This window comes from Trachurus japonicus, chromosome 20, assembly GCF_045865225.1.
Source record: "Trachurus japonicus isolate A0001 chromosome 20, Traja_1.0".
In the NCBI taxonomy this organism is placed as follows: Eukaryota; Metazoa; Chordata; class Actinopteri; order Carangiformes; family Carangidae; genus Trachurus; species Trachurus japonicus.
This window is the reverse complement of record NC_140926.1, coordinates 17,059,176-17,084,281: the sequence shown is the minus strand read 5'-3', so window position 1 is coordinate 17,084,281 and position 25,106 is coordinate 17,059,176. Positions and strand designations below refer to the sequence as shown.

The 25,106-nt window shown below is 43.3% G+C and overlaps 2 protein-coding genes across 3 annotated transcripts; one reads left to right on the top strand and one right to left on the bottom strand.

The window, feature by feature from the left end:
• The first annotated feature begins 355 nt into the window (after positions 1–355).
• LOC146966757 (uncharacterized) lies at positions 356–12,547 on the top strand. 2 transcript variants are annotated; one of them, XM_085763968.1, is made up of 10 exons: positions 356–448; positions 1,167–8,214; positions 8,315–8,411; positions 8,867–8,924; positions 9,010–9,118; positions 9,297–9,428; positions 9,932–10,021; positions 10,457–10,600; positions 10,723–10,907; positions 11,006–12,547. In XM_085763968.1, exons 2-10 carry the CDS (start codon positions 1,168–1,170, stop codon positions 11,172–11,174), a joined length of 8,031 nt encoding a protein of 2,676 aa, XP_085620094.1. In that variant the 5' UTR covers positions 356–448; position 1,167; the 3' UTR covers positions 11,175–12,547. The 2 variants fall into 2 exon arrangements, with proteins under 2 accessions (XP_085620094.1, XP_085620093.1); XM_085763967.1 differs by having other exon boundaries at positions 8,843–8,924.
• Positions 12,548–13,399: 852 nt separating this feature from the next.
• On the bottom strand, positions 13,400–23,792 carry LOC146966756 (uncharacterized). The gene is made up of 4 exons (XM_085763144.1): positions 23,655–23,792; positions 21,902–22,556; positions 21,149–21,305; positions 13,400–20,761 (listed from the first exon to the last, which is right to left on the bottom strand). The coding sequence occupies exons 2-4, from the start codon at positions 22,547–22,549 to the stop codon at positions 14,292–14,294; spliced, it is 7,275 nt and encodes a 2,424-aa protein (XP_085619270.1). The 5' UTR covers positions 22,550–22,556; positions 23,655–23,792; the 3' UTR covers positions 13,400–14,291.
• Between the last annotated feature and the right edge of the window lie 1,314 nt (positions 23,793–25,106).

The following is a 25,106-nucleotide window of genomic DNA, read 5'->3' as shown; positions in this document are numbered from 1 at the left end:
CTGACAATAAAACATGTGCAACATTTCACTGCAGACGTCAAAGAACCTGAGATTTGAACTGTGAAACAACAAAATGTGAATGTTTTGTAGGGGAAATTATTTTTATTCTACTCCCTCTGTAGATCTCTCTAATAACTAAGAAAGAAAGACTTCACAGAAAAAATATGTAAATTGTAGCATCAACAAATAGACAACATACAATATTAATGAAGACTGGATATTGACTATTGAGTATAGGTAAAATGAAAAAGTAAAATAAGACAATGACTGTGTAGGTGTATTTAGCCTATATAAGTGGGCCTTAAAAAAAAAAAAGAAAACTACAATCTCGTTTTTGAGTGAGGCTGGAGGGCTACTACGTCACATCCGCCGTTTCCCTCCGGAAGTAGAGTTAATTTTTATTCACAAGGAAAAAAAACAGCTGTTGTTGAGAAAGAACACATCAAAAGTGAGTTTCATTGACGCATGTTGTGCCTTTGTTGTTTTCGCTGACGTTGATATCGAGAGGGGGGGTCTGTAAACTGCTGCCTCGGGGCTGAGCGGCCGCTGTTTGGGGCTGAGTTGAACAGCGAGTCTCGTTTCGCTCATTTGTTGCGAGTTGGCTGCTGCTGCTGCTAGCGTTAGCTGCCCCCACTGTGGACTCTGCAGCTAGCACACTAGCCCCTCTCTGCTACTTAACCTGACCATTTCTGACTGTGTGCACAGCTCCAGGTGGCTGTCGGCTCTCAGACTATCAATTATATCCTTTATACAGATGGTGGATAAGTGGGGAAATGTAGATCGTACATCGTGTGACTCGCTAGCCACGTAGTTTAACTACGATTTATCACTGTTTATGTTCAGTGTTAGCCAGCCTTGTTGCTTATAGGAAACCATGCAATAGTAAATACATTTGGAAAAGCATGATATATAACAAGTATTTACTTGTAGCACATGGGACTGACTGTGTGCTTTTTTTTAATAAGGTTTGAAGGCTTGTTGTGTACACAGGAGGGATTCATCACATGTTATTACTCCACTAGGGGGAGGGGGGATAACAGAAAAATTAGTCCCTAGTCACTTTTGTTAAATGCTAAATGTCAGATTAATGTGCATGTTTTTTTTGTCGGTCTGGCTTGTTCTGTTTTGTAACATTATTTTTTCTTTAATCAAATATTTTATGACAGAATGCCGGCCCCAAAGAGAGGACCAGCTCCTCACGACTCTCAGCCCAAGATGAGGAAGTTGGATGAAGATGGGGAGGCTCTGCCATCCAAAACTGCACCAGCCAACATTAATAGGTCCCTTACCACAGGAAATACGCAAGAAAACACAGCAGCCCCCCGGACTAAGAAAAAACTGTCTACTTCAGCGGAAGAGGGAAATAAACCAGCCAACTCATCCAAACAAAGTTCACCTCCAAAGGATCCCAGCAAAACCATTTCTGACCCGCCTGTCAAAAAAGCCAAGCTCCTGAACGCCACAAGTGCCTCCTGCGAAGAAGCTCTCTCACAGACAGCGAGCTCCAAAGCTTCCCTGAAGCGAGCAGCCTCCACAGAGTCCGACGACGACTTGAGTAGCGATAGTAGTAAGATCGATCTCTTCAGAGGAAGGGATGATGGCGAAAAGGCCCGCTGCATTCGGAAATATTCAAACAAAGCAAAGCGGAAGGCTGAAGAGACGTCCTCTGACCCACAGGACCCAAGCCAAGGGGTACCATCCGGGTCCGCAGACCCAGTACAGATGGACCACAATTATGGTAGATTTTCAGACTCGTCAGATAGTCCAAGTACGGGTGAGGAAAATCAGAGCGGGAAAAAGGAATCTGCAGAGTCTGTTACTGAATCAGAGAGACAGGAAAAGTCAGGAAATCCACCACAAGCAGAGTCAGAGGAAACTTTAAACTCTGAATCAGGTGGTACAGAGGCTAAACATGAGGAATTAAAACAGTTAGAAAGCCAAAAGCTCACAGGAAACGAAACACTACCACCATCCAGAGATATATTAGACCCCATCACCATCACTGCAACAGCTTCAGATTCTCCTTGTGTTATGCCTGAGGCTAAGAAAGATGAAACAGAGGACGTTGCAGAGTCCACTAAAAGCCAAAAGGATGTAAATGATAAAACACTAGTGGTGTCAGTTGAAACACTATGTGCTGTTCCTGGAGAAGTAGATCCAAGCCGTGATGGTGAAGACAAGGCAGACGAAATAACAGACTCAGCTTGCAGACCAGAAAGTCAGAGTGGCATGAGCAGTGAAACCGAAATGAAGGAGGCCGCAGAGTTAGTTTCTGAAGGGATGAAACTGAATATAAAATGTAAAACCAAGGAAGGCGAACATGAAATGAAGGGAGGGATTGAAGCAGCTGGTGTCTCAGCAGAGCATAAAGATGGAGATGTAGAGGAGAAAACATTGTCAAACAAAACGGAAGAGGTTCTGGTAGGAAACGGAAATCCAGAGAGTCAAACAGACCTCAGTGTCAAAATTCAAGTCACTTTTAAGGAAGAATCCAAATCTGTGCACATGACGGACCAAGTGCAAGATAAGTTTACCAGCTCTTGCGATGGCGTAAACAAACTGGTGAGAAAGTCCGAAGAAAAGCTTGAAGAAAGTGGAAGAAAAGGAGTCGAATTCCAATCAACTCAGTCGGTCATTGGCGCTGCGTCTTTTGTTGATGTGCAGCTGAGCCATGATGTGACACACAAGATGACTGACAGCTGCACTGAAATATTGACTCCGGTTTGTGAGGCGGGTCAGGAGCCAAAAGGCAGAGAGATGCTCTCTGAATGTGTCACAGTCCCAGACGGTCAGACAGACATAGACATGAGGACTAAAATAACACCAGGAGGGATGTCTGACTCAGCACCTGGAGTGGGTATACAACACACAGCTAACCACAGAGTTAATGATCAGACCACCGAGAAACCTGCTGAGGTTAAAGAAGATGGGGGAGTTGAAAACTCTACAAGTGTAGGAGAAGAAAAGGAGACAAACTTCGAGTGTGCTTCTGCAACAAATGGTCAAATCCAAGCGGATGTACAGGCTTCAGCGACATCAGAGCCGGAGATTTCTAATCCAGCATCTACAGCGGAAACACAGAGCCCAAGGAGCCAAGAGGTTTGTGAACCTATTACAGATATATCTACTGAATTTAATAAGGATCATGAGGTTGAAAATGCTAAAATGATAGAAATGCAGACCACATTGACGTCAGAGATTTCTCCTCCAACTCCTAAAGTGGAAATACAAAATCAGGAAGAGCAAAAGAGTGACGAATTAACTGCAGACAAACCCACAGAGATTTGTGGAGCTATTGAAGATAATGGGAACTCTGAATCTGAGAGTGAGAATAGAATGGAAATGCAAACTTTAACAACATCAGACATTTGCAGTCCAGGACCAACACTGGAGGAGAAAAGACAGGACAGCCCAGAACTGAGTGAACCCATCAGAGACAGAGGACATGCAAATTGTGAGAGTAGAGAAGATGAACACAGGGTTGGTGCTGGACCGGTTGCTGCTCCTGAGGATCAAACAGAAGTGGATATGCAGACCGGAGGAACATCACAGGAGCTTCCTAACCTCACATCTACAGTGGAAATGCAAAACCAGATGGGTCAGGAAGTCGGCGAACCTGTCGCAGACGTGTCTGATGAATTTCATGAGGATCAAAAAGTTGAAAATTCAAAGTTTGCGGGAAATGAAAACAAGGTGAACTTTGATCCTGTGGCTGCAGCAGAGAGTCGAATGGAAATGGAAACGCCGACAACATCGACACCAGAGATGGCTAACTCAGCCCCCTCAGTGGAAATACAAAAAACAGGAGCTGCATCACCAGGGGAGATATTTAACATGTCACCTTCAGTGGAAATGAAAAGCGAGGGAGTCGGTGAACATGCTTCACACACATCTACAGAGGTTCACAGCAACCTAATGATGGAAAATTCTCAAGATGTGCAGACTGAAGATAAGATGAACTTTGAAACCAGAGCTGCACCGATCAATCAGATCTCATTGGAAATGCAGACCACATCAACTTCTGAGATCTGTACCCCAGCCACTCCAGTGGTTACAGAGACTCAGAAAAGCCAAAATGAAGTGGGAATGGAGACTGCAACAACGTCAGAGATGCCTAATGTCGCACCAACAGTAGAAATAGAAGAGCATAGGAGCCATGATGTCAGTGAGTATAATAAAGACACATCTACAGAATGTGTGACTGCACCAGAGACTCAAATCAGAATGGAAACACAGGCTAATTTGACATCAGAGATTTCTACCCTGGCACCTAAAGCAGAAATACAAAGTCACAAAAGCCAAGAAGATGCTGATCCTGCAATAGACAAGTCTGAAAAAGTTGAAGAAAATCAAAAGCTTCCTCCAAATGAGTGTAATGAAAATGGAAACAAGGTTAGTACAGGATGTGACAGTGGCACTGAGAGTCCAGCAGAAATGGAAATGCAGACAACAGCAGCACCAGAGGAGAGTTCTCATCCAACAACTGCAGCACAGACACAAAACCAGGGAGGTCTCACTACAGGCACTGAACTTCAAAAAGATGCAATCACGGCCTCTACTGAGAGTAATGAGAACAAGGAAGAGGTTATCGCTGAGTGTGTCAGCGCTGATGAGAATCAAACAGAAATGGATGCAGAAGCAGCAACAGCACCAGAGGAGATCTCTGATCCAGGATCTGTAGTGGAAAATCTACAAAACCAGAGAAGCCAGGAAGTCGGTGAGCCTGACACAGACAATGATGCTGAAAAAGATCCAGTGGCTGTAAGTTGCTGGAATAAGGAAGATGAGGCTACTGCGCAGTCTGTTGACATCTCTGAGACCCAAACAAATATGGAAACTGCTGCCACGCCTGAAGAGATTTCTGCTCCAGCACCTATAGCAGACCAGCAAAACTATGGGACGGAAGAAGTCACTGAACACATCACAGCCTTATCAAATGCAAGTCAGAAACCTCTTCCTGTGACTGATTTGGAAAATAAAGAAAATGAAAATATGCCTGAGACGGAGCCTGGTGCTGAAGATGTCCAAGGGGATATGGATGTAATAAGTGGATCAATAGAAACCGTTGATACGGCCTTAGAAGTGGAAACAGGGAAGCAAATGATTAATGAGGCCAAAGAAGAGGCTGCAGTCATTTCCAGTGATGGGGCTGACAATGGAGTCGGTTTAATTGAAGGAAAAGGAGAAGAAACTGCGAACAATGAAGTACTCGTTTTTGTTTGTGGCCAGCCAGATGACGCTGATGTTGTAATTCAGGCATCAGAAGAGCAGATAAAGACCGTTAATCAGCCAGAAGTTGAACCTCACGAAAACCAGATAGTGTACGAGCCCATAAGTAGCCCAGAAAGTAATGACGGCAGGGAGATGTCTACAGAGTTAGAGAGGCATGATGGTGTGTCTCTACTGGATATACAGAACCCAGAGGCCCAGCAGATAAAAGAGGATGTATCCAACAATGAAGAAAACAAAGAAGTAAGTGAGCCACTAGTGGGAAATGAGGAAACTGTGAAGGAGCAAACTTGTGTGTCTGACAGCCAAGCGGCAGATGAAATGGAAGTACAAAACAGTACTGTGCCAGAAAGTCCTCTCCCCGTGCAGTTGAAGCAAAGTGCCGTGAATGTGGATGTGAAACAAGTAGCAGTCATCAGCTCCAGTGATGATATCAGCGTGCCAGATGGCCGGTCAGAAGATGCAACAGAAAAAAGTGACAGGAACGGTTTTCCTGAGTGCGTCACCGCCACAGAGTTTACTGAACAGGTGCGGGAGGACACTGGACTTCAGGAGGTTGCCGACGTCACGGTGACAACGACTACAGCCGCCGCCCGAGCCGAGGTACCAGATGGTGCAGCTGAGGAGTACGTGATCTTAGAGCCCGTCCCCGAGAGTGAGATTCGGTTTGATATCATCACTCAAGCGGCGGCGGAATCGGGTTTGTCTGCGTCGTTTTCCGAGGAGGCGAGTCCAGACGGTGGATTGGAAAACCTTTTGAACGGTTCCCAACAAACCGTTTCTCCTGACGCGGAGGCACATGAGGTAAAAGATGCTAAAGTGACCGATTCAGGAGAAGAGAAGGAGGCCGAGGGGAGGGCAGAAATATCAACGGCGGAAAGTTTTGAAGTTTCAAATTCTGACCTTTGCCAGCAAGCATCGTCTGACAAGATGGATGTTGATTCCACAGAGATGGATATGACAAACTTGAACGCTGAAAACACAGATGAAGGCGGTGATAATGTGGTAATGGAGAGCGTCGAGGGTAACGTGGATCTCCAAGAAGTGCAGATTCTGCAGGACATAGAGATCGGTCACGAGATTGTGGTAGCAGAGGAGGAGAATGACGAAGACAGTGACGTCATCATAATACAAAAACCCCAGGAAACACCTGAAGCAGTCCCTCCTAAAAAGGCAGATGAGAAAGCTGATGAGAAAAATAAAGACAACATCAGTGGAACCAACTTGAAGCAGAACAGCACATCTGGTGAGAAGGCTGAAGATGATAAAAAGGGACAAGAGCCAGAAAAACCCAAGAAGCAAGAAATGAATACACAAGCCAGAACAAAAGCTCGCCTGGCAGCTCTGGCTGAGCAAAAGGCTGCAGCTTCGAAGAGAACAGCAAACAGGCAGCAGCTGAATCTCTTAGCTCTGTGTCAGGAAATCGCAGAGGACATAGCCACAGACAGCATGCTTTTGAAGAGGATAGAGGAGGAGAAACAAGCGGCGGCAGCAGCAGCAGCAGCAGCCGCCGCAGCCGCAGCTGCAGCAGCAGCAGCCGCCGCCGCCAAGAGTGAAGCCATCAAGAAGGAAAGTCCACCGGTCAACAAGCAGGATCCAGACACCGTCGATGTTGCCACTCCGGCTGGACCTGAAGGGTGCTCTGCCTCGGTGACCCCTGCTCCGGAGGCGCCCGTGGCCCAGCCTTCGACGGCTGACTCAGCTGACGCCAAGCCCGATGCAGAACCCCCAAAGAGACGTTTCTTCATCACGCAGATTTCAGTACCGCTGAAAGCCCACGAGAAGAAGAAGTTGACTCGATATCAAAGGCTACGACAGGTGGAGCTGCAGAGAGAAAAGATGTCCTGGGCACGCGTCAAGAAACTCAAGTCTGATCAGGCAAATCAGATGTTTTCAGACATGGACTGGCAGTCTCCCCTGTCCTCCACATCTTCCTTTGCAATGGGTTCTTCAACCACGGCCCCTCCTTCTCCTGCATCCGCTTCATTGAAATCATCCCCGTCGAGTCCAGTCACCTCTAGCAAACCTGCCACGCCAACACCAGAAGTCCCCAAGGTTGAGACTCCTAAGGCTGAACCCATCAAAACAGAACCTGCAGTAACAGAAACCCCTAAATCTGCACCCACTAAAGCTGAACCCACCAAACCTGAAGCCTCTAAAACCGAACCTCCTAGTACCGAACCCCGGAGAAGTACAAGGCAAAGCAAGGCTCAGGCTCCGAAACCAGACCCTGCTCCAGGGCCGACCCCGAAAGTGACCAGATCGGGATCAAAGAGGACCCTCCCGGCGGTGCCCCCTCCCATGCCCAACGGGGTTACTGCTCAAAAACCCAAGCCTGTAGAGTACAAGCCATATAGACCCCGGCCTAAGTATTCCTTTGATGACTTTGAGCTGGATGATGACCCGCTGCCAGTCGCTCCGACGAGGCCCGCCCCTCAACAAAGGCCTGCACAGCTAACACGACCCAACCCCCAGTTACGCCCCGCAGCTCAATCTCAAACCACCGTTTCACCACAACTCGCCCACCAAGCAAAACTCAGAGCTCAGGCCGCACCTGCCGGACAGACCTCAGGTCAGTCAAAGCCCAACATCGCAGCTACAGCTCAGTTAAAACCGGCCTCCTCCTCCACCACTCCACAATCAAAGCCCGCTGCCACAACAACAACCCTCCCTTCAAAGGCCGCAGCTGCACCCACAGCTTCACCGAAACCCGCTCCCACAGCTAAAGCTCCGTTAAAGTCTCCGGGCTCGACGACACCACAGGCGAACGTGGTTTCAGCTCCGGGTCCACACAAGCCTGCCGCTTCTGCTCCCACCCAGGTGAAGCCTACAGCTAGTGGAGGAGCAGCTCCGTTGAAGCAGTCCGCTCCAGCAACATCTCAGCCCGCTGTGTCGACCACATCTGAGACAAAACCTAAGACGGATGCTTCTCCCATGTCTCAGAAAACCACAAATCCGCCATCATCCGGGGACGGCAAGTGCAAGGTAGCTCAGAGATGAATTCCGCCGCATTGTATGTCACAAGTGGTATATTTGAATACACTGCAGATGTCACTTATCTCTTATCTCTTCTTTTTTTACATAGGAAACAGCTGATCCACTTTCATCCTCTCCCACCTCTTCCTTTTCCTCTGAGGAGAAAGTGTCTGATGGCAAACAGCCGTGCGAACAAAAGCCTGCAGGTATGTATTTATTTACAGGTGGCATGTTTTATTTAAATGTGCTATTTTCTACAGATTCTGCCTGGAGGGTTTCTGTCACTGATCTTCTGTTCTTATTCTTGTACCCTTGAGCATTTAATGTGATAATATATACTGTTATCACTGAGTGAAAAACTAAAAGACGGTATGTGTTCTGAAAAGCGCGTAACCACCATAAATTCAATGCAATACAATATGAATCTTGATATTATCAAGGTGATTGTGGGATATTGTTTCACTGCTGTTACTTATTACACAACAACATGAAGCTGAAAGAATGTATGTTATTAGTATAGAGTGTGTGTGCGTGTGTTATTGATTTGGCCATGTGTTATTATTGCTGTGACACTGCAGTTATATTAAAATTGTAATTAAATTATTCCAGTGTGTAAAGATCTTAACTTTTCTTCCAGTCTCCGCTGTTGATCCGTCTCCAGAGGATAAGACAGAAACAGCAAAGACAGCTGAGAGCACCTCAGAAAAACCTTCGCAAGAGTAAGAAGTTTCTTTTAAATCATTGAATGTCTTCTTTTTGTCTTGTAGCAATAAAAAACTAATCCGTGATGTGTTTGTATCACAGCAAAGCAGCGAATCCGCAACATAGCGAGACCCCTCTCTCTGATACTTGTCTGCAAAGAGAAGTCAAGAAACTAAAGGAGGCTGACAAAGATGGAACCCAAACAATTATTGTAAGTGGATTTTTTAAGAATTTCTTTCATCTGTTTTTTAATTTAAGAAGCACAGGCCAAACCCATCGGGCTGTGGGGGAAGCTCATGTAAGCTACTCGATATCCCTGGGATTAGATGGATCTCTTCTTGCATATATTTAGATCTAAGGCGTGATCTCTTGTGTCCTTTGTGCCACAGGATGCAGGACAGAAGCATTTTGGAGCAGTCGCCTGCAGCGTGTGTGGGATGCTCTACTCCGCTGCCAACCCCGAGGACGAATCTCAGCATTTACTTTTCCACAATCAGTTCATCAGCGCTGTCAAATATGTGGTGAGAGCAAGTTTCCTTTGATTTCATATGCTATTTTCTTGCCCACTGGCTCACACAACTGACTCAACAGGGCAAAACACCAGTGTATCCATGCAACACTGTTTAAAAATACTGAAGAAGCGTTCACATAGTGATTTGAATAGTTTATTTGACCTTTGGAGTGCTTAGTCATTGTACAGCGTAGTTCCACATGGATAAACAGGTTAACAGTTTGGTTCTGACTTCCCACCTCCATAAAATCTCCAAAGCTCAGTGTTTATTTGATTTGTTTTGAGAAAATAATCTTGAAGCGGCATGTAAATAAATACAGCAAAGGAGTGACTGACGATAAGGATGAATGAAACACCAGGTTATAAAATAAAGAGATAAAAAGGAAAATTTAATATTTAATTTATTAATATTTACACAATATGTACCATTCAGGTAGTTAACATATAGCAAGAAGTAATGAAATATAATGATAGAAATTGAATAGTGTCTCTTTCTCTGCTGTGTTCTTTCAGGGATGGAAAAAAGAGAGGATTCTGGGAGAGTATCCAGATGGAAAGATCATTCTTGTCCTGCCAGATGATCCCAAATATGCTCTGAAGAAGGTATGTTTACAGAAACAAGTCTTTTTGGTGCTTGTCACTGTTGTGGGCGGACCTGCTGAGGCAGTCTCAATAGAAAGATGCTATTTATATAGAATACTGCAGCATTGTTCATCTTAACAGAAGGAAATATAGCGGCTGTCTTCTTTAGATAACTCAAAATGGGCTTATTATGTTATGTGTGAAATAAGCTGTATAGAAATGGGCATAGGAAAGTACAGTTGCTGCATTGCGTATACTATCGCAGTACAGGAAAATTAATTGATACATAATATATTATACAAGAAGGCTGAATCAGACAGCTAACATCTAATATTAAAAGTCTTTATAACAGACATAATGTGTGACATCATTCAGATCGCAAGTATCATAAACTGCCTGGAAGTGGTAGCTGCATATTTTGTTTTTTTTATAAAACACTCACTGTTTGTTTGTCAGGTTGAGGAGATCAGAGAGATGGTGGACAATGACCTCGGCTTCCAGCAGGTGGAGACCAAGTGTCCCTCTCAGACTAAAACCTTCCTCTTTATCTCCAACGACAAGAAAGTGGCTGGATGCCTCATCGCGGAGCACATACAGGAGGTGAGAGACACCCTGCTGGTATTATGTCACATACTTGTGTCCCCACAGATAATGAACAGATTTAGTATTAGTTTGGATTAAACTGAGCCTGGTCCATGTATGTTTGTGTGATCTGTCCACAGGGGTACCGTGTGATCGAGGAGTCCATACCAGAGGGTTCGGAGAGAGAGAAAGTGATGTTTGAGCGTCAGAGAGCTTGGTGTTGCTCCACCACACCGGAGCCGGCGATCTGTGGCATCAGCCGCATCTGGGTCGTCAACATGATGAGACGCCAGGGTATCGCCTCGCGCCTGATTGAGTGCCTCAGGTCAGTGTGCTTGAAATCTGCCAGGATTTGATCTGATAACTATCTGAAAACAAGTGTAACCTAACCAATACTTCCCTTTGTGGTTCCTTCCTGCACAGGAACAACTTCATCTACGGTTCATACCTGAGCAAAGACGAGATCGCGTTCTCCGACCCCACTCCCGACGGCAAACTCTTCGCCACAAATTACTTCGGCACCTCTCAGTTTTTGGTTTATAACTTTGTGAGTGGAACGCACTCGTCTCAGCCCAAAACTGATGCGGTATGACGGTCTTCAGGAAAGGTAACGACGGATTTAACCGACTAACTAACAGGACCTGCCCTCACTAAACAGTGTCTGACACACTCTTTATTTGTGAAACAAAACAAAAAAAACAACTGTAAATTACTCTTGGAGCAAATCCACGTTGGTTTAAATCTCAGGATGAAAACAACAAGGTGTTGTTGAAAAATGTTATTGATTTACCCTTTAATCCCTCCCTGCATAGTATTTTGAAAAAAAAGAGTATTTTCTTTATACATTTTTAAGCAAACAATTGGTTTTATTAGAAGTATAGAGTTTACATGCATGACCTGAGAGCAATAGAAAACAAAGAGCATCTCATTGTTTCTTTTAAATTCCTGAGGAGCATAAGATCAATTGACCGCATCAAACGAATGGTTATTTTAGCGTTTGTCCTCATTCTGTTGTAATGTGTTTTTTACACTTAAGTCATTGAGTAAACTATCCACCGAGTCCACTGAGGCTTCCATCATCTGTAATGTTAAAAGGTAACAACTGCACAATGTACATGGAGCAGTTAAGGTTGACTTTTTTTTTTGTCCCATTTCAGGCCCTTAAGTTTCACTGTCATGTTTTCTTGTAACATTTCAAGCCGATCATCATCCACACTTGACGTGTTTATCGACGGGACTCATTTCAACAATTGGATCGAGGTGTTGAGGGTTAGACCTGTAGCTTGGGCATTAATTGTGTGCTCTAATTTTCTTAGATCACCTCGCCTGAACTGTTTAGTTTTCCAAGCTGAGCCATATACTGTACACCATTTAGCAGGGCAATGTAGCCTATACTGTATGAGTGATGTCTTTTATTTCACCAAGGCTGTCTATTGCTTTGTTTGTGCCTGAATGAATAACATGTGACTTACAATGTTGATTTGTTTTCTCTTCTTTTCTTTTTTTCTTTTCTTTTTTTTTTAGCCTCATGTCGCTATGAGCAGCATTTGGCATTTTATTGAGTTAGCTTAGAGTATCATGCTCCTATTCCTTAGTAACAACAAATGAAAATGTATATCAAATTATCATGTAGATTTATGCATACTATAATGAAATCTATAACGGAAGATGAGCAAGATCTTAAGGCTCAGGTGTTCAGTGGTATGTGAGGGATGGTGAAGGTCATCCAGGTTCAAGCCTTTCTGATTACTAACGGGAATATTTGCTCAGTGGTCAAGGTGAACGGACCTCTGCCTCTCTCAACACAGATCTACAGTATAGCATCATTGTAATCCATCACTTATTTTCTTCCTTCTTGTTTGAGCAGTTGCTTTTAGACAGATGTGTCGTGTAAGAAAAACAAATTTGATTTATACGAAGCTGTTATGTAAATATTTATTTAAATAATAAACAATTTAAAACGTTGTTGCTTGTAAAGTTGTTTTTTAACCAACAGGTGAGTGATTGTGTACTCCTACTTCGGCATGCTTACAGTGCCATCTAGTGGTAGGTAAACATGTTAGCCCATAATATTTAATAGGTTTTTACTATGTGCTCCGTTCAGTTTAGTTTAGTTTTTTATTTGTACATTATATAACCTGCATAAACAATGAAAATAGTAAAATTAAACATTGTGCAGGAGAGGTAGAAGCCAAAAAAGGCTTATAAAAATACCTCCCCTATGTAAAAAACAACAACAGTGGTGGTCTTCAGAGTAAGAAGATGTGCTCTGTTGTGAGATGTCACTTTGGCAAAATGACCAATTATCTCCATGATGTTTAATGCTAATAGATTTGAAATTGCAGTAATTGATGGTGTATATTTACATGTTTGATATCATTGTAAATTGTGGGAACTGTCATGTTTTCTCTTTGTAGTTGCAGATGTAAACACTCCCCTCTTAGCGCATTCCTCGACACTCCTGTCACAACACGGACCAGCTCGATGGCAACTTCTGAGAAACAAAACAAGCTTAGAACAACACGGATACTTCCTCAGGCCGAGAGTGAGAAAACAGAGGTCCCACTCCCCGCTCCTCCTCGGGGATCTGATACCGATCAACAGCAGAAAACAACCCAGCTCAGCTTTCCTAAGGTATCTTCAACGCCACGCTCACCTTGGCCTCTTGACTTACACCTACGCTAAGATCGTGACGATAGTGACGACTAAATACACAGTATGTGGTTAATCCACTCCAAGATCCATGGGGGTGATTTGGTGATTTGAATTAAATCCATGATAAGTTCGTTAGAAAGTAGACGAGTAAGTCCAGTAGTTGTAAATGACACGTTTATTCTTACACATCAATTTAAAGAGACAAAATTGTCACAGCTGCCACATTGTAAACAATAAAACCATTTATCCTAGATAGAAAGGACGTGTTACCAGAACTACGTGTTGAATAAGCTATGCCTACTTGGTGAAAATCAACAAACTTATCTTATTTACACTTTAGATGACCAATATACAAAACCTTATTAAAGTATTTACTGACAATTTCTACAATATTCACACATCCCATATACTGTATATTCATTTGTTTTTTAGAACTGTTAGGAGAATGAAAAAAACAATTAACAGCACCATTTTGACCTGAACTCCAGGCCAAACCTGAGCTGCGACCACGAATTGACCCTCTCTCACTGTGGTGAGGATTGGCCTTGTTGCCTGACATCTGCGGAGGGGGGGGGACTTGATCTGTTTTAATAGTTTTAAAACAAGATTACAGTAATGCTCTGGGTACTTGCTCTGTTGACAGGCAACCCAGGAGAAGAAAAGAGCTGCTCTGGAGAGTGCATGGCAAATACACAATCAAGGGTGGTAGCAAAAACAAAAACAAAACACATTTACTCTTTTTACACTGAACAAGGAGCACAAACTGATAAATTGTATCGCAAGCTCTTTGTCAGATCTGAATAGAATTGAATCCATCTGCTCATGCATCGGTGATACATTGTTACATATTCGGCGGTTTGTTCAACTGAATTTACATAGTGTATTATGCCAAGGCTGTGGCAACATCAAAACGTAGGCACCAAAGTAAAGATCATAAACTGTAGCCCAGTAATGTACATTTGATTTGATTTAGAAAAATTATTTTTTTAAAAAAGTCCTCAGTTCTTGTTTTGCAATTATGTGATGTGTTGTGAAATAGCTGAAGGAGACGTCCTCACAGGATAGGACAGTGCTGACCGCAGAAATTGTACAGCAAGTCCAGCACATCAGGCTCCTGGATCCTCCTGTTCATTACGCCCTGACCTTTCCCGGGCTGCACCACTACAACCCCACCGTCGGACGGAAGCTCAACCAGTGGGTGCACTTTGTTATCCATCATCTTAAAGTCAGTAATGACGCTAGGCAGCACGCCGTTCCTCTCCGCCCACGTTTTGGTGTCCTCGGAACTGTCTTTCGTGTCGACGACGCTGTCTTCGTTGGCGCTGCCCTTGCTCACGATGCTCAGATCGTCCTGACACGCGTCTGAGTCACTGGCGTGGGGCAAAGAAAAGTAGGTGCACTTCCTTATAAGTGACTTTGCCTTGTCTTCCACCTCGGACTTTGTGGTGAATAGCGAATATGTATTGTCTTGCTCCGTGTCCTCACACAGTCTCTCGTCAGGAGGAGAGTTTGTGAAGGCTTTGTTTATTCCCACTGGGTCTGAAATTGATTTTCTGATCGCCGTGTTCTCTCGAAGAAGCCATCGTCCGCTATCAATGGGAACACTGTCTCCGGGTCCAACTTGAGCATTAAAAGCAATGCATCGTGTTGCTTCACTTAAGGTGTCCAGTGTATTACTGGAATTGAAGTAAGACAGCTCAGACACTGCTTTGGATCGTGCAAGGTGGAAGGGAGAGAAAATGCTCGACTGCTCTTTCTTTTTCTCTTTGGGTGCAGATGGAGGTCTTTCACCTGCCTCCTCATCGGTGTTGTTATCTTTCTTGCCATACAGCCTCTCGATTGCTCTCCTCACAAAGCCTTTACTGATAGATTTCCGTGCCGTATCGTCTTCGCCACTGGACAGCTCGCTTGAAGTCTGGGACTGATAGCCGCCACTGGCCGAGGTCTGTGCTCTCAGCTGGGGCAGCTCTGATGTGTGCAAGGTTGGGAAACCTCTATGTCCATGCTGGATTTCTGCGGCACTCTTTGCCAAGAACATCTCCCTGATGGATTTGACCCTGCTGCCTTCAGGCTCTGTGGTGATGACGCCACTGGAATCGTAGCTGAAAGATAGCGACGACTGAGGAGCTGATCGGGTACAGAGGGTTGACTGAGATGTGGGGGATTCAGAGGGTGAATCCTCAACATCTGACTCCTGCTGAGTATCTGTAACATCTGTAACATTTTCTCTCTTTTGTGGATCTGCAGCTTGCTTTTCCAGATGACTTATCCTCTCTGCAATAGACTGAGATATTACTTCTGCAGGCTGATGTTTGACTTTTTCAGATTTTGTGACTTTCAGCGGCGCAGGAGCTTCCTCGTATTCTTTACAACTTTCTCCTGCGTGTCTGTCAATTTTGGCTTGTTCCTTCTCTGAGCTGCTGGACTCTTTCTCATAGTAGCTTAATTCTTCTTCAGTTGAGCTACTGATTTGCTCCTTTACAACCTGCTCTACCTCCACCTGCTCTTCACAGCTACTGTGGTCATTCCCACTGTCCTCATCTGCACTAAATCTGTAACGCTCATGTGTTAAACTGTCTTCTTTGGTATATGGATCCTGATTTTCTATCAAACTGCTTAAACCTCTGTCTACACTTTCCTGACCTTTTGTATCAAAAATGTGTTCCTCAGTCTCATCTATCAAAGTATTTCTCATCTGATCATCTAGGTGTTCCTCCTCCTCAGTGCTCTCCTTCTCTTCCTCTGTCTCGGACAAAGTTTCCTCTACTATCACCTTTAGTTCTTTACATTCTGCTTCTGCCTGCTCTTCCTCTTCGACATCTGAGTTACCCATGCTTTCATCAACACTGATGTTTAAGCCCATACAGGATTTTTGAATCTCTGGTTCCCTCTCAGGATCGGGCACACTTGTTGGGTAAGACAATGTTTCCTCATTACTCAGGTTGTCAGGTTTGTCTTCCTCTGTCAAAGACTGATTTTCACTATCTGGGCTGCAGATGCTCTCCTTCCTGCTGACACTCAGCTCTACATAGTAATTAGAGCTTTGTTTCTTGTCCTCTTCCTCCTCAGAGGAACTGTGAGGGTTGGACAAGTTGTTGTCATTGTCACTTCCCTCCTGTTTTATCTCCTCAGATCCAACCTCTGGTGGTTCTTCATCTGAGCTACGCTGCTCACCTGCTTCTGAGCCGGATACACTTTGCTTACAGCTTTCTCTCTGTTCTGCATCTTTATCGGCACTTGATATGTTCTGCCCTTTCTCCTCTGAGCCTGAATCATCATCAGAGTTGTTAGGTTCATTCTCTGAGACAACCACACTCTCCTCACTTTCCATCTGCCCACACTCCACCTCAGGACTTTCTTTTTCAAGATTTTTCTCAATTATGTTTGACATTTCTTGATTTTCCAGATTTTCTTCATCACATGAACTCATAGCCTCCCTATTCTCTTCCTCAGGTTCAGCTGCTGGAGTAGTCTGATCATTTGCACTGTCCATGTCTGATTGTTTTGCCAGGTTGGTGTCGGCGCATTTTTCATGTTGAGTAACATCTCCAGCATCAGCATCATCTTCTGTAGAGGAATGAGATATTTTGGAATCACCGTCATCTTTTGGTGACGGTTCCACTTTTCTGATAAACCTGGCAGACATGTTTTCTTCATCGTCACTTTCAGTTTTGTCTCCCATTGAAAGACTGGCCAATTCCACCTTGAGCTTCTCAGGCATGTCAAGGTTCTCCATGATTTCATCTATAACATTTCCCTCAATGCCACAGTTGTTTTCTGGACTAGTCTGGGCTATAAACTCTTCCTCTGAACAGTTTGGTGTTGAGCTGCGACTCTTGCATTTATTTCCAAGTTCCTGAAAGTCCCTCCAACTTTGGAGGAGCTGCTTCGAAGTCGACTGCTGTAAATTTGACAAACTAGCTTTTAACTTGTGCGAATCCTCAATACTCGCAATTTCTCTGAGAGAATCGATCATTTTTAGAGCCTCGGCACAGCTGACATTGTTTGCATTCAGCTCATCCGTCTTGAGGTTATTTATTCCTTCTTTTAGGGTCATGACGGACAGAAAAGCGAGGAGAGCTTTAGATGATGAGCCAAATGTAGAGGCAACGTGAGAGGAGAAGTCAGGCACGCTGTTGGACTTTTCCAAGCAGGATCGACGTTTGTTCTGTGTGATCTGTCTGATTGACTTAATTGAGTAACAAATCTTCTCAAGGACAGGTTTCATGTTTGGCTGGTTTGTAATATTTAATGGCTGTGGCATAAATTCTGTGTCTGTCACGGGTTTCTCATCCTCTGTATTTGTAAGGTCGTCGGTCTTTATTGCTTCATTTGACTGTTGTGTTTGGGGACGTTTTCTTTCATCTGATGTTTTTCTTTGCGTCTTATTTGAAGGCTCCGATACATTGTCTGATGATAGGTTTCTGGAGAGCGTCCTTCTGCTTGACTTGTGTCTGACAGGTGGTGACACCATGTCCAGAGACTGAGAATATGGAGACAGTTTCTTTTGTAGGTTCGGTTTGTAGGGCATCTTCTTGGGGCTAGCAGTGAGTGTTTTAACAGAATGGTGGTCATGTAATGATGATGATTTTGGAGAGGTATTAGCATGTTCAGAGGAGATTTTCTTGGTTTGGGGTTTCCTCTCTGGAGATGGACTGCTTATTACTTTGACTTTTTTCACCGGTAGTTTAGGTGAAGGCGCTTCTTTTTGAGCTACAAGTGGTGTTTTATTTGTTATTGTCTCTTTGAATGGGACATCCCTTGGTGTTGGAGTCTCACATGATGAAATGCTGGCTGATGACAGTCCTTCTCCAGATGTTAAACTAGTAGGAGATGCAGAAGTGCAACATGATGGACTGCTTTTCACATCTAAGATGCTGCTGGATTGTTGTGTCTTTTCTGGTGGCAGTTCCGTCCCCGTTGAACAGATGGCATTTGACAGCACCTTGTCATCAGCACCCACTGTGTCGATGGGAGTAGGTGATGAGCTTGTGTCTGAGCTGGCATCAGTATTTAAAGTATATTTATCCAGACAAGCCTTCCTGAGAGACATTTTCCTTTCAAGAGATAGATTACTGACTAAAGGGGCTCTTTTAATAGATGGAGCTCTTTGTAATGGGGCTTCCCTCGGCACAGTGGGAATGTCAGTTTGAACTGATGGTGTCATTTCCATTGTGTTACCTGTAGGTGATATGGTTTTGTCAGATGTAGGACTGATAGATAATGGATGATCATCTGACATTTGACTGCTCTCCGATGAGAGCCGATATAATGGGCTGCTGGCCACAGACGATACATCCGTCACACAATATTCTGTGTTTGATTGCTCCATTATTTCAGCAGGCGGAGGTGGCAGTAGCTCCATTGAAATTGAATGGGAAGGAGTAGCTCTTTGCAATGAGATTTTGATTGGACTTGATTTATTTTCCACTGTAATACTTGATTGCATTTCTGTTGCTGATTTCTTAGTCACTGGATTCATTTCAGAACAGGCGTCACTCAGGAGGGGGTTTATTTCTTCCATATTATTCTGAGCTTCACTGGTGCAATTTTCTCTATTTGTGGTGGTGCCATGACAAGGAGCAATTTCCCCTTGCTTGGTCTCTGTAGTTTTCTCTGCTGGAGAATGTGATGATTTCTGTTCAAAACACTGGATCCTCAGTTTGACGGATGATCCCGGCAAACTCGCTGGCAGTGGTTCAGGATTGTGTTCTGACTCCCCATTATTATCACTTTCTTTTTCTAGGTTAATATCTGCTTTTTTGCTTTCCTCATCTGGGTGGGAAGTAGTCTTAGTTTGGGCTCTCTCCAACCAGTTCTCTACATATTTATTAGTAACGGAGCTGGAGGAGTTAAAAGCTGGCAGCTCCATGCTTTTGCTGATGTCATCAGACTTGTTTTCAATCTTCTTTTCCTGGTGCATTGATGTCTGCCGTGTTAGCATTCCTCTTGATTGACTCACTTCAGTAGAGGAAACATTCAGCCGGTTTGTTTCAAAAGAACTTGAATTTTCTGTCGGTGTTGATGATGTAGTTGGGTTTCTGAGAATACTTCTTGTTGCATCATCCGAAGGCTGTGAGGCGTTTGTTGTAACACTGCTGGCTCTGCTGGTTGCTCCCTTTTTTAGCCTCATTGTGCTTTTTGCTGATTTTGATTTTTTCCCATAAATTTTCTTAATGAACCCAGCACTGGAGAAAGTTTTCACTTTCTTACTTGTGTCTGTTGCTTCAACAGGATTCTCCTTTGGTCTTTTCCCTGGCGTCAACAGCCGTCGATGGTGCTTGTTGATCACATTGGGCCTTGAATATACCCTCTTAGCCTTAGTCACCTCTCTTTGTTGTGGCTTCTCTTTGCCTCTGGTCGACTTTGGGAGTTGTTGCTGGCTGTTTGTTGCCTTAATTGCACCAGTTCCTGACATATTCTCAGTCCTCCAGATGTTAATGGACTCAGATGCTGTCGACGGTCTCCAGAGTTCAGGTTCGAACTCAGTATTCGAAGAGAACTGTCCTGTTTCTGAAGTAGCAGGTCTACCAAAAAGACCCCCAGAGGAGCTCATACCCTGAGTGCGAATGTTTGCAAAGAAATTGTCCTGGCAAGTTTGCTGTTCATATATGTGAAAAACAGTTTCAGTAAACTCCTCCCCACCGGATTCAATCTGTAGGATCTCAGTCATCCCAGCCGATTTGAATGTGGAAACATTTCGGCTGCTTACATTGCTGGCATCCATGGAGCCAAGTCTTCTTGGTTTTGGTACTGGTCTGGTGGTACTCTGTTTGACCATACAGTATTGCTCAGTCATGGCTCCATGTTCTATTTGCTCTTTGTAGGAGTAAGAGCCAACCAAACCCTTCTGAATATCTTCAGTCATCAGTGATGTGATGTTTTCCACAGAGGTTTTAATTTGTCTAATCTGCTTGTGCCCTGGTGTGGGGGTTCTCCTAGGTGACCGTGCTGTCTGCATTTGGATATCATCCTCCTCATTATCACTCTCGCTGACTGCTCCATTGCTCAGTGATGGTGGATCTTCATCATTGTTGTCGTTAGGTGTATCCTTGTTGATGCTGTCAATGGAAGCAGGAGAGCTTTGTAAATCCACTGAATTTGATTGAGGCGAGCAGATCTCCTGCTCTGCCTGCGGCGCTGGTAAACAGCTTGCATTAAGCTGATTGGCTACACTTGAGCGTGTAAGAGTGGTCGTCCAGTGAACGGTTTCCTCTTCCTTGATTGTCAAGCGCACCTTCATCTCCACCGTCATGCTGCCATCCTGGTTCACACGAAAGGACTTCTCAATGTCATCCTCGGTGGGCAGCGGGCAGCCCTGCCCTTCAGCTCCATCGCCCTCGGTTTCTGCCACGGACTCCAGCACACGGCTCGACTCCAACTCAACAGAGTTTGCCAGATTACTGGGCAGGTCGAATGAACTTTCCGCAATGGAGTTGTGGATCCGATTGATGATATACCTCTCAGATGATGGAGAGAAATTCCTTGACTTGGAACTGTATGACGTCAACTTCACCTTTTTACCTTTTCAGTCAATCAAAGGAGCCAGGCAGATAAAAAAAAGGTTCATTTTTAAAGAAGTAGAATGTCCAAAGATTTCAGGCGAGGTTTGAAGAGATAGCCAAGAAGCATGAAGGGAAAAGAGAGAGAAAAAAGAAAGTTTAGAAAGAGAGTACAGCTATTCACAGCTCATGAAGAACAATAGCCGGCATCCATGTCGACAGTCTATGTAGGTCATATATGGTATTAGGTGTAATATCATTGTCTCAGCACTTTCTCAATCTTCATCCCATGAGGGCAGGTAGATTACTGCAGACGCGCTGCATGTGTCGTGCGCAACAAGGTCCACTGGAATAACTTAACAGATAAAACAATTGAATTGCATGGGAATATATCGAGTGTTTTACTTACGGTTTAAAGATTTTAGTCTTCTCGAAGCCCTTTGATTGGGAGGAATCCGTGTTGGAGCAGATAATTTCTGTACATTGTAGTTTGCAGATCTGAAGGGCTCCCTGCCTGCAGCCACTACAGTCCCAGAGCACATGATCAAGCCTGGTAGACTGTCAACCTGCAGCAGACATAAAAAAACATGAATATACACACATGTATATTTCACTTTTATTTAGTGCAACAAATAAGATTAAAATAAAGACTAACAACTGTTCATCTTGATTCTAATAAAATCAGTTTACACGCTGTATGTATGTGACCAGTCTAAATGTATAACTTGTAAATATGTGTTTGTGATACCACCACGCTCTGAATATACAATAGATCCTTGACCCAAAGCCTTACACTGTGGTATCCCAGAATGCCTTTCTGGGTATTAGGTTGTGTTGCCAAAGAAGCTTAGCACTTTCTCTTCTCATGTGATGGTTATTTGCGGGGCAGGTTTAAGTCAGTCCTTTATGGGTCAGTAAAACTTACATATTTGTGTTGTATTTGAACATAATATTCTTCGGTGAATGTATATTTTAAAAACTCTTTCAAAAATATCTACCCATGTCTCTTTACAACTATAATGGTAACATATAAGAATAATCTAAAAATGGTGTCAAATATACTCCAAATTGTCTGATTCATTTAGTGGATGCATTGTGATATTTTCTTGTACGTTTATGTCTTTGAATGAATTGTGTTGCATTGACAGACGAGAATACTCACACGTCTGCCATCAGGTGTGTGTAGTTTCACCACATGGAGCTGCATAAGATCTGAGATATATTCCAAGATTGACTTGAAAGTAGGTGTATTCCTCTTGTGAAGCACCACCGTGTGTCTTACAGAGGGATCTCCATTGCGGAAAACAAGTAGCCTCTTTGGCGTTCGCACAACCACTCCTTCTTGCTTGTTAATGTTCTGGCCAGGGAAGAACCTGCCCTGCTGCACAGTCCGACGTCGAGAACTAACGGGCCTGGCATGGTACCAGGGTGGCAGCTTCTTCCTGGCCAGCGCCAGATTGATAGGTTTTACCTTACGGCTGTCGGAGCAGATGTAGGACTTCCCATCCTCCAGTTCATCCAAAGTATAAATGGCATGAACCCCCCGAGGGGTGGTGATGTTCCTCACCCCAAAGGGCAGGGGAACCTTCTTAGAGAGACTGTCCAGGAGAGCATCGAAGGTTTTATAGGTACGATTGTTGATGACCATCCGCAGGCCATTGAACTGAGGATCCCCACTTTTGTAGAAGCACACCCGCTTTGATAGAATAGGGTCTTTGACGCTTGGGTGTCGGGGGCTGCCGAAGGTGAGGCCGCTCCCCGATGATTGGTCAGGAGGGATCCTCCGAAGCCCTGTCTGGTGCATCATCATTGATTTGCTGTAAAATATAAATGTAGAAAATAAATATATAGTAGAAACATATAGGTAGTATTCTGCATGACATGGCTATTGGTGAAATGTAAACGTTTCCAGCACAGTATCAACGGTGATGATCTCCAAAAGGTTTCTGATGCTGCTTCTACACATAAAATATAACACAAATATACAGTAAACAAGAGTCACCACAGACATCTTCCATTCATTTTGTTCAATTCCAGGTATAAATATCAAGGAAATGTGTATTAAATAACCTAATGATGCAATAATACATTATCATCCAGAGAGTAAAACATTTTTTGGCACGTTTATGATCATAAAAAACATCTGTGCGTATTTGGCCGTCTGCAAAGGGCTCAACACACAAACAACATTAGCATCTTGTTCAAGACAACTTCAATTATTTATGAAGTGTAAACAGCTGAACGACGTCTTGCAAACATATGTTGTTTACTCCGTTCCACTGTCGACATCAGGTAACATGACCTGACTTACGGGAAGGCTGCCACGTGAATGGCATCTTCAATTACTTGATTACTTTGGTTTGAACAAGTGATGAAGATAAGTTTCACCAGAACTTACCCAGTATTTCTTTAAGCATGTGTCAGACTATGAGATTCCCTAACAAGTTTAGAAGAAAATACAAACAAAATGTCACAACTTTCCATAAATATTTATGAAATTGTCTCATTAAACCAGAATCAATACTTTTTAAACAGTCTATCTATACATTATTGTGCACTTAAAAAGATAAGAGATGATTTGGACATAATTTTAAATTAAAAATAATTGTATTCAATTTGATTAAAAAAAAGGTCACATTTCATTTTAAATTGATTTGATTTTTTATTCTTATTATTATTGACAGTAGTAATAGCAGTAGCAGCAGTAGAAGTATTTATCCATTAACCAACATTATCAGGAAAAAATATTAGCTTATTGCAAAACAAAACAATATCTGGTTAGAGTTTTATATGGTATCTCTAATGTTGCATGTGTAATAGTCACTGTCTGGACGCAGTAAACAAATTGAACACAACTCAGTGAGCAAACAAACAAACATAAGGATATGAACTGAGGGATTTCAAAATAAACTCACCTTAAGTCAGCATCATGAAATTTCCAACTGTTGTCAAACGATCCATGAAATGTTATTCCGTGTACTACATGTTGACTGCCGTTGAGCAAACTGCACAGCAACAGCTTATTTTGGGAGACACCATCATGGTTAATTTGCTTAATCTTTGCTCAAAGTTAATCTCCACTGCAAGTGCGGTGCTTGGAAATCCTTCTCGGGAAGGTGTGTCACACAGATTCGGGTAGCGCTGTAATAACAGGCCTGACAATAAAGAATTATATATTTGAAAAAATATTTAAAACAGATTTCAATACAATTTTTTCCTCTGAAATGTATTTTCAGTTTGCCTCGTCAAATTTCAAAAGAAAAAAAAGAAATGTTTTATTTATTTTTTACAGTTTATATTTTCTCGTATTTTGCTCTTAGAAGAGACTTAAATGAAAGCCCACTATTACACCTGCAGAAGATTATATGAATAATAAGGACACAGTTTTCTCCACGAGTGGTAACAGATGGCAGCTTGGCATCCAGTTGTAATATTCGTGCAGGGTTGTAATCTCATTGAGGACCTCTTTAGATAATAAGGATTAAGGGGCTCTTCATTCGCAAGACCCTGAGAGGACAACACTTGTTTTCAGTGGAATGGCTTAAGATTCACCCTCCTACATCTTACTAATGAGATATCACATTAATTAGCAATTTCTTTTTTTTTTAAATTGAGGATTAGTTTATTAGTTTGTCTCTCAATACTTGCTCTGTGTGATCTGAACAGATACAGATATAGCCCAGACAGAATAAAATAAGAGATTTAAAATTAGCAGACCCATGTAGGGACAATCATATATAGCCTAGTACCTACAGAAATACACATGTTATAAATTGTTACAGTGAAGTTCAGAAGGGTAGTGGAGTCCAGATTAGGCTGAACCGTATTACTCGGGGGTATTAGCCGGTAATGTATGCTTAACCATGAACTATCACGAGTTGCATAACAGTTACCAAAACTAGACTGAAGTTGGTCTATTTCTGTAGTGAAAGAGATTAGATGGCAAGGGATGACTTCATTCCACAGTAAACCTGTGGCTGAAGTGGAGGAATCAGAGGAATACACAGAAGTTATCATGTTTCAGCTCAGTATAAAAGGATAAAGTGATGACACTCGTACTGTTTAGTTTACTGCTGTAAAAATACCTCAGGTGTGTATGAAACAGACGATATGTACTATAGGAAAGAATTCCTGCTGCGCCCGACCAGACAGATTCAGAAATGCCACAGGACGCTCCCATGTGTCGAGCCCATGACCTGTTCCCAAAACAACAACTCACAAAAATGTGAAAAATCTGTCAAAGGAAGTTGGGGGGACAATGGAGGAAGCCCTCAGAGTAAACAGGTAGGCCCGAAGCCTGCATGCCCCTCATTCCAGCTCTCCGCTGCAGAGATAAGAGGCCAGCAAATGTTGAAACGGAGCGGGTG

Bases quoted from the DNA above. Each gene is read 5' to 3' on its own strand.
- LOC146966756 (XM_085763144.1), bottom strand. From the start codon at position 22,549: ATGATGATGCACCAGACAGGGCTTCGGAGGATCCCTCCTGACCAATCA. The intron at 21,306-21,901 runs GTGAGTATTCTC...TGTCTGCTGCAG, and splicing joins ACACACCTGATGGCAGACGT to GTTGACAGTCTACCAGGCTT. The intron at 20,762-21,148 runs GTAAGTAAAACA...TTGACTGAAAAG, and splicing joins AAGACTAAAATCTTTAAACC to GTAAAAAGGTGAAGTTGACG.
- LOC146966757 (XM_085763967.1), top strand. From the start codon at position 1,168: ATGCCGGCCCCAAAGAGAGGACCAGCTCCTCACGACTCTCAGCCCAAG. The intron at 8,412-8,842 runs GTATGTATTTAT...CTTTTCTTCCAG, and splicing joins GTGCGAACAAAAGCCTGCAG to TCTCCGCTGTTGATCCGTCT. The intron at 10,022-10,456 runs GTATGTTTACAG...TTTGTTTGTCAG, and splicing joins CCAAATATGCTCTGAAGAAG to GTTGAGGAGATCAGAGAGAT.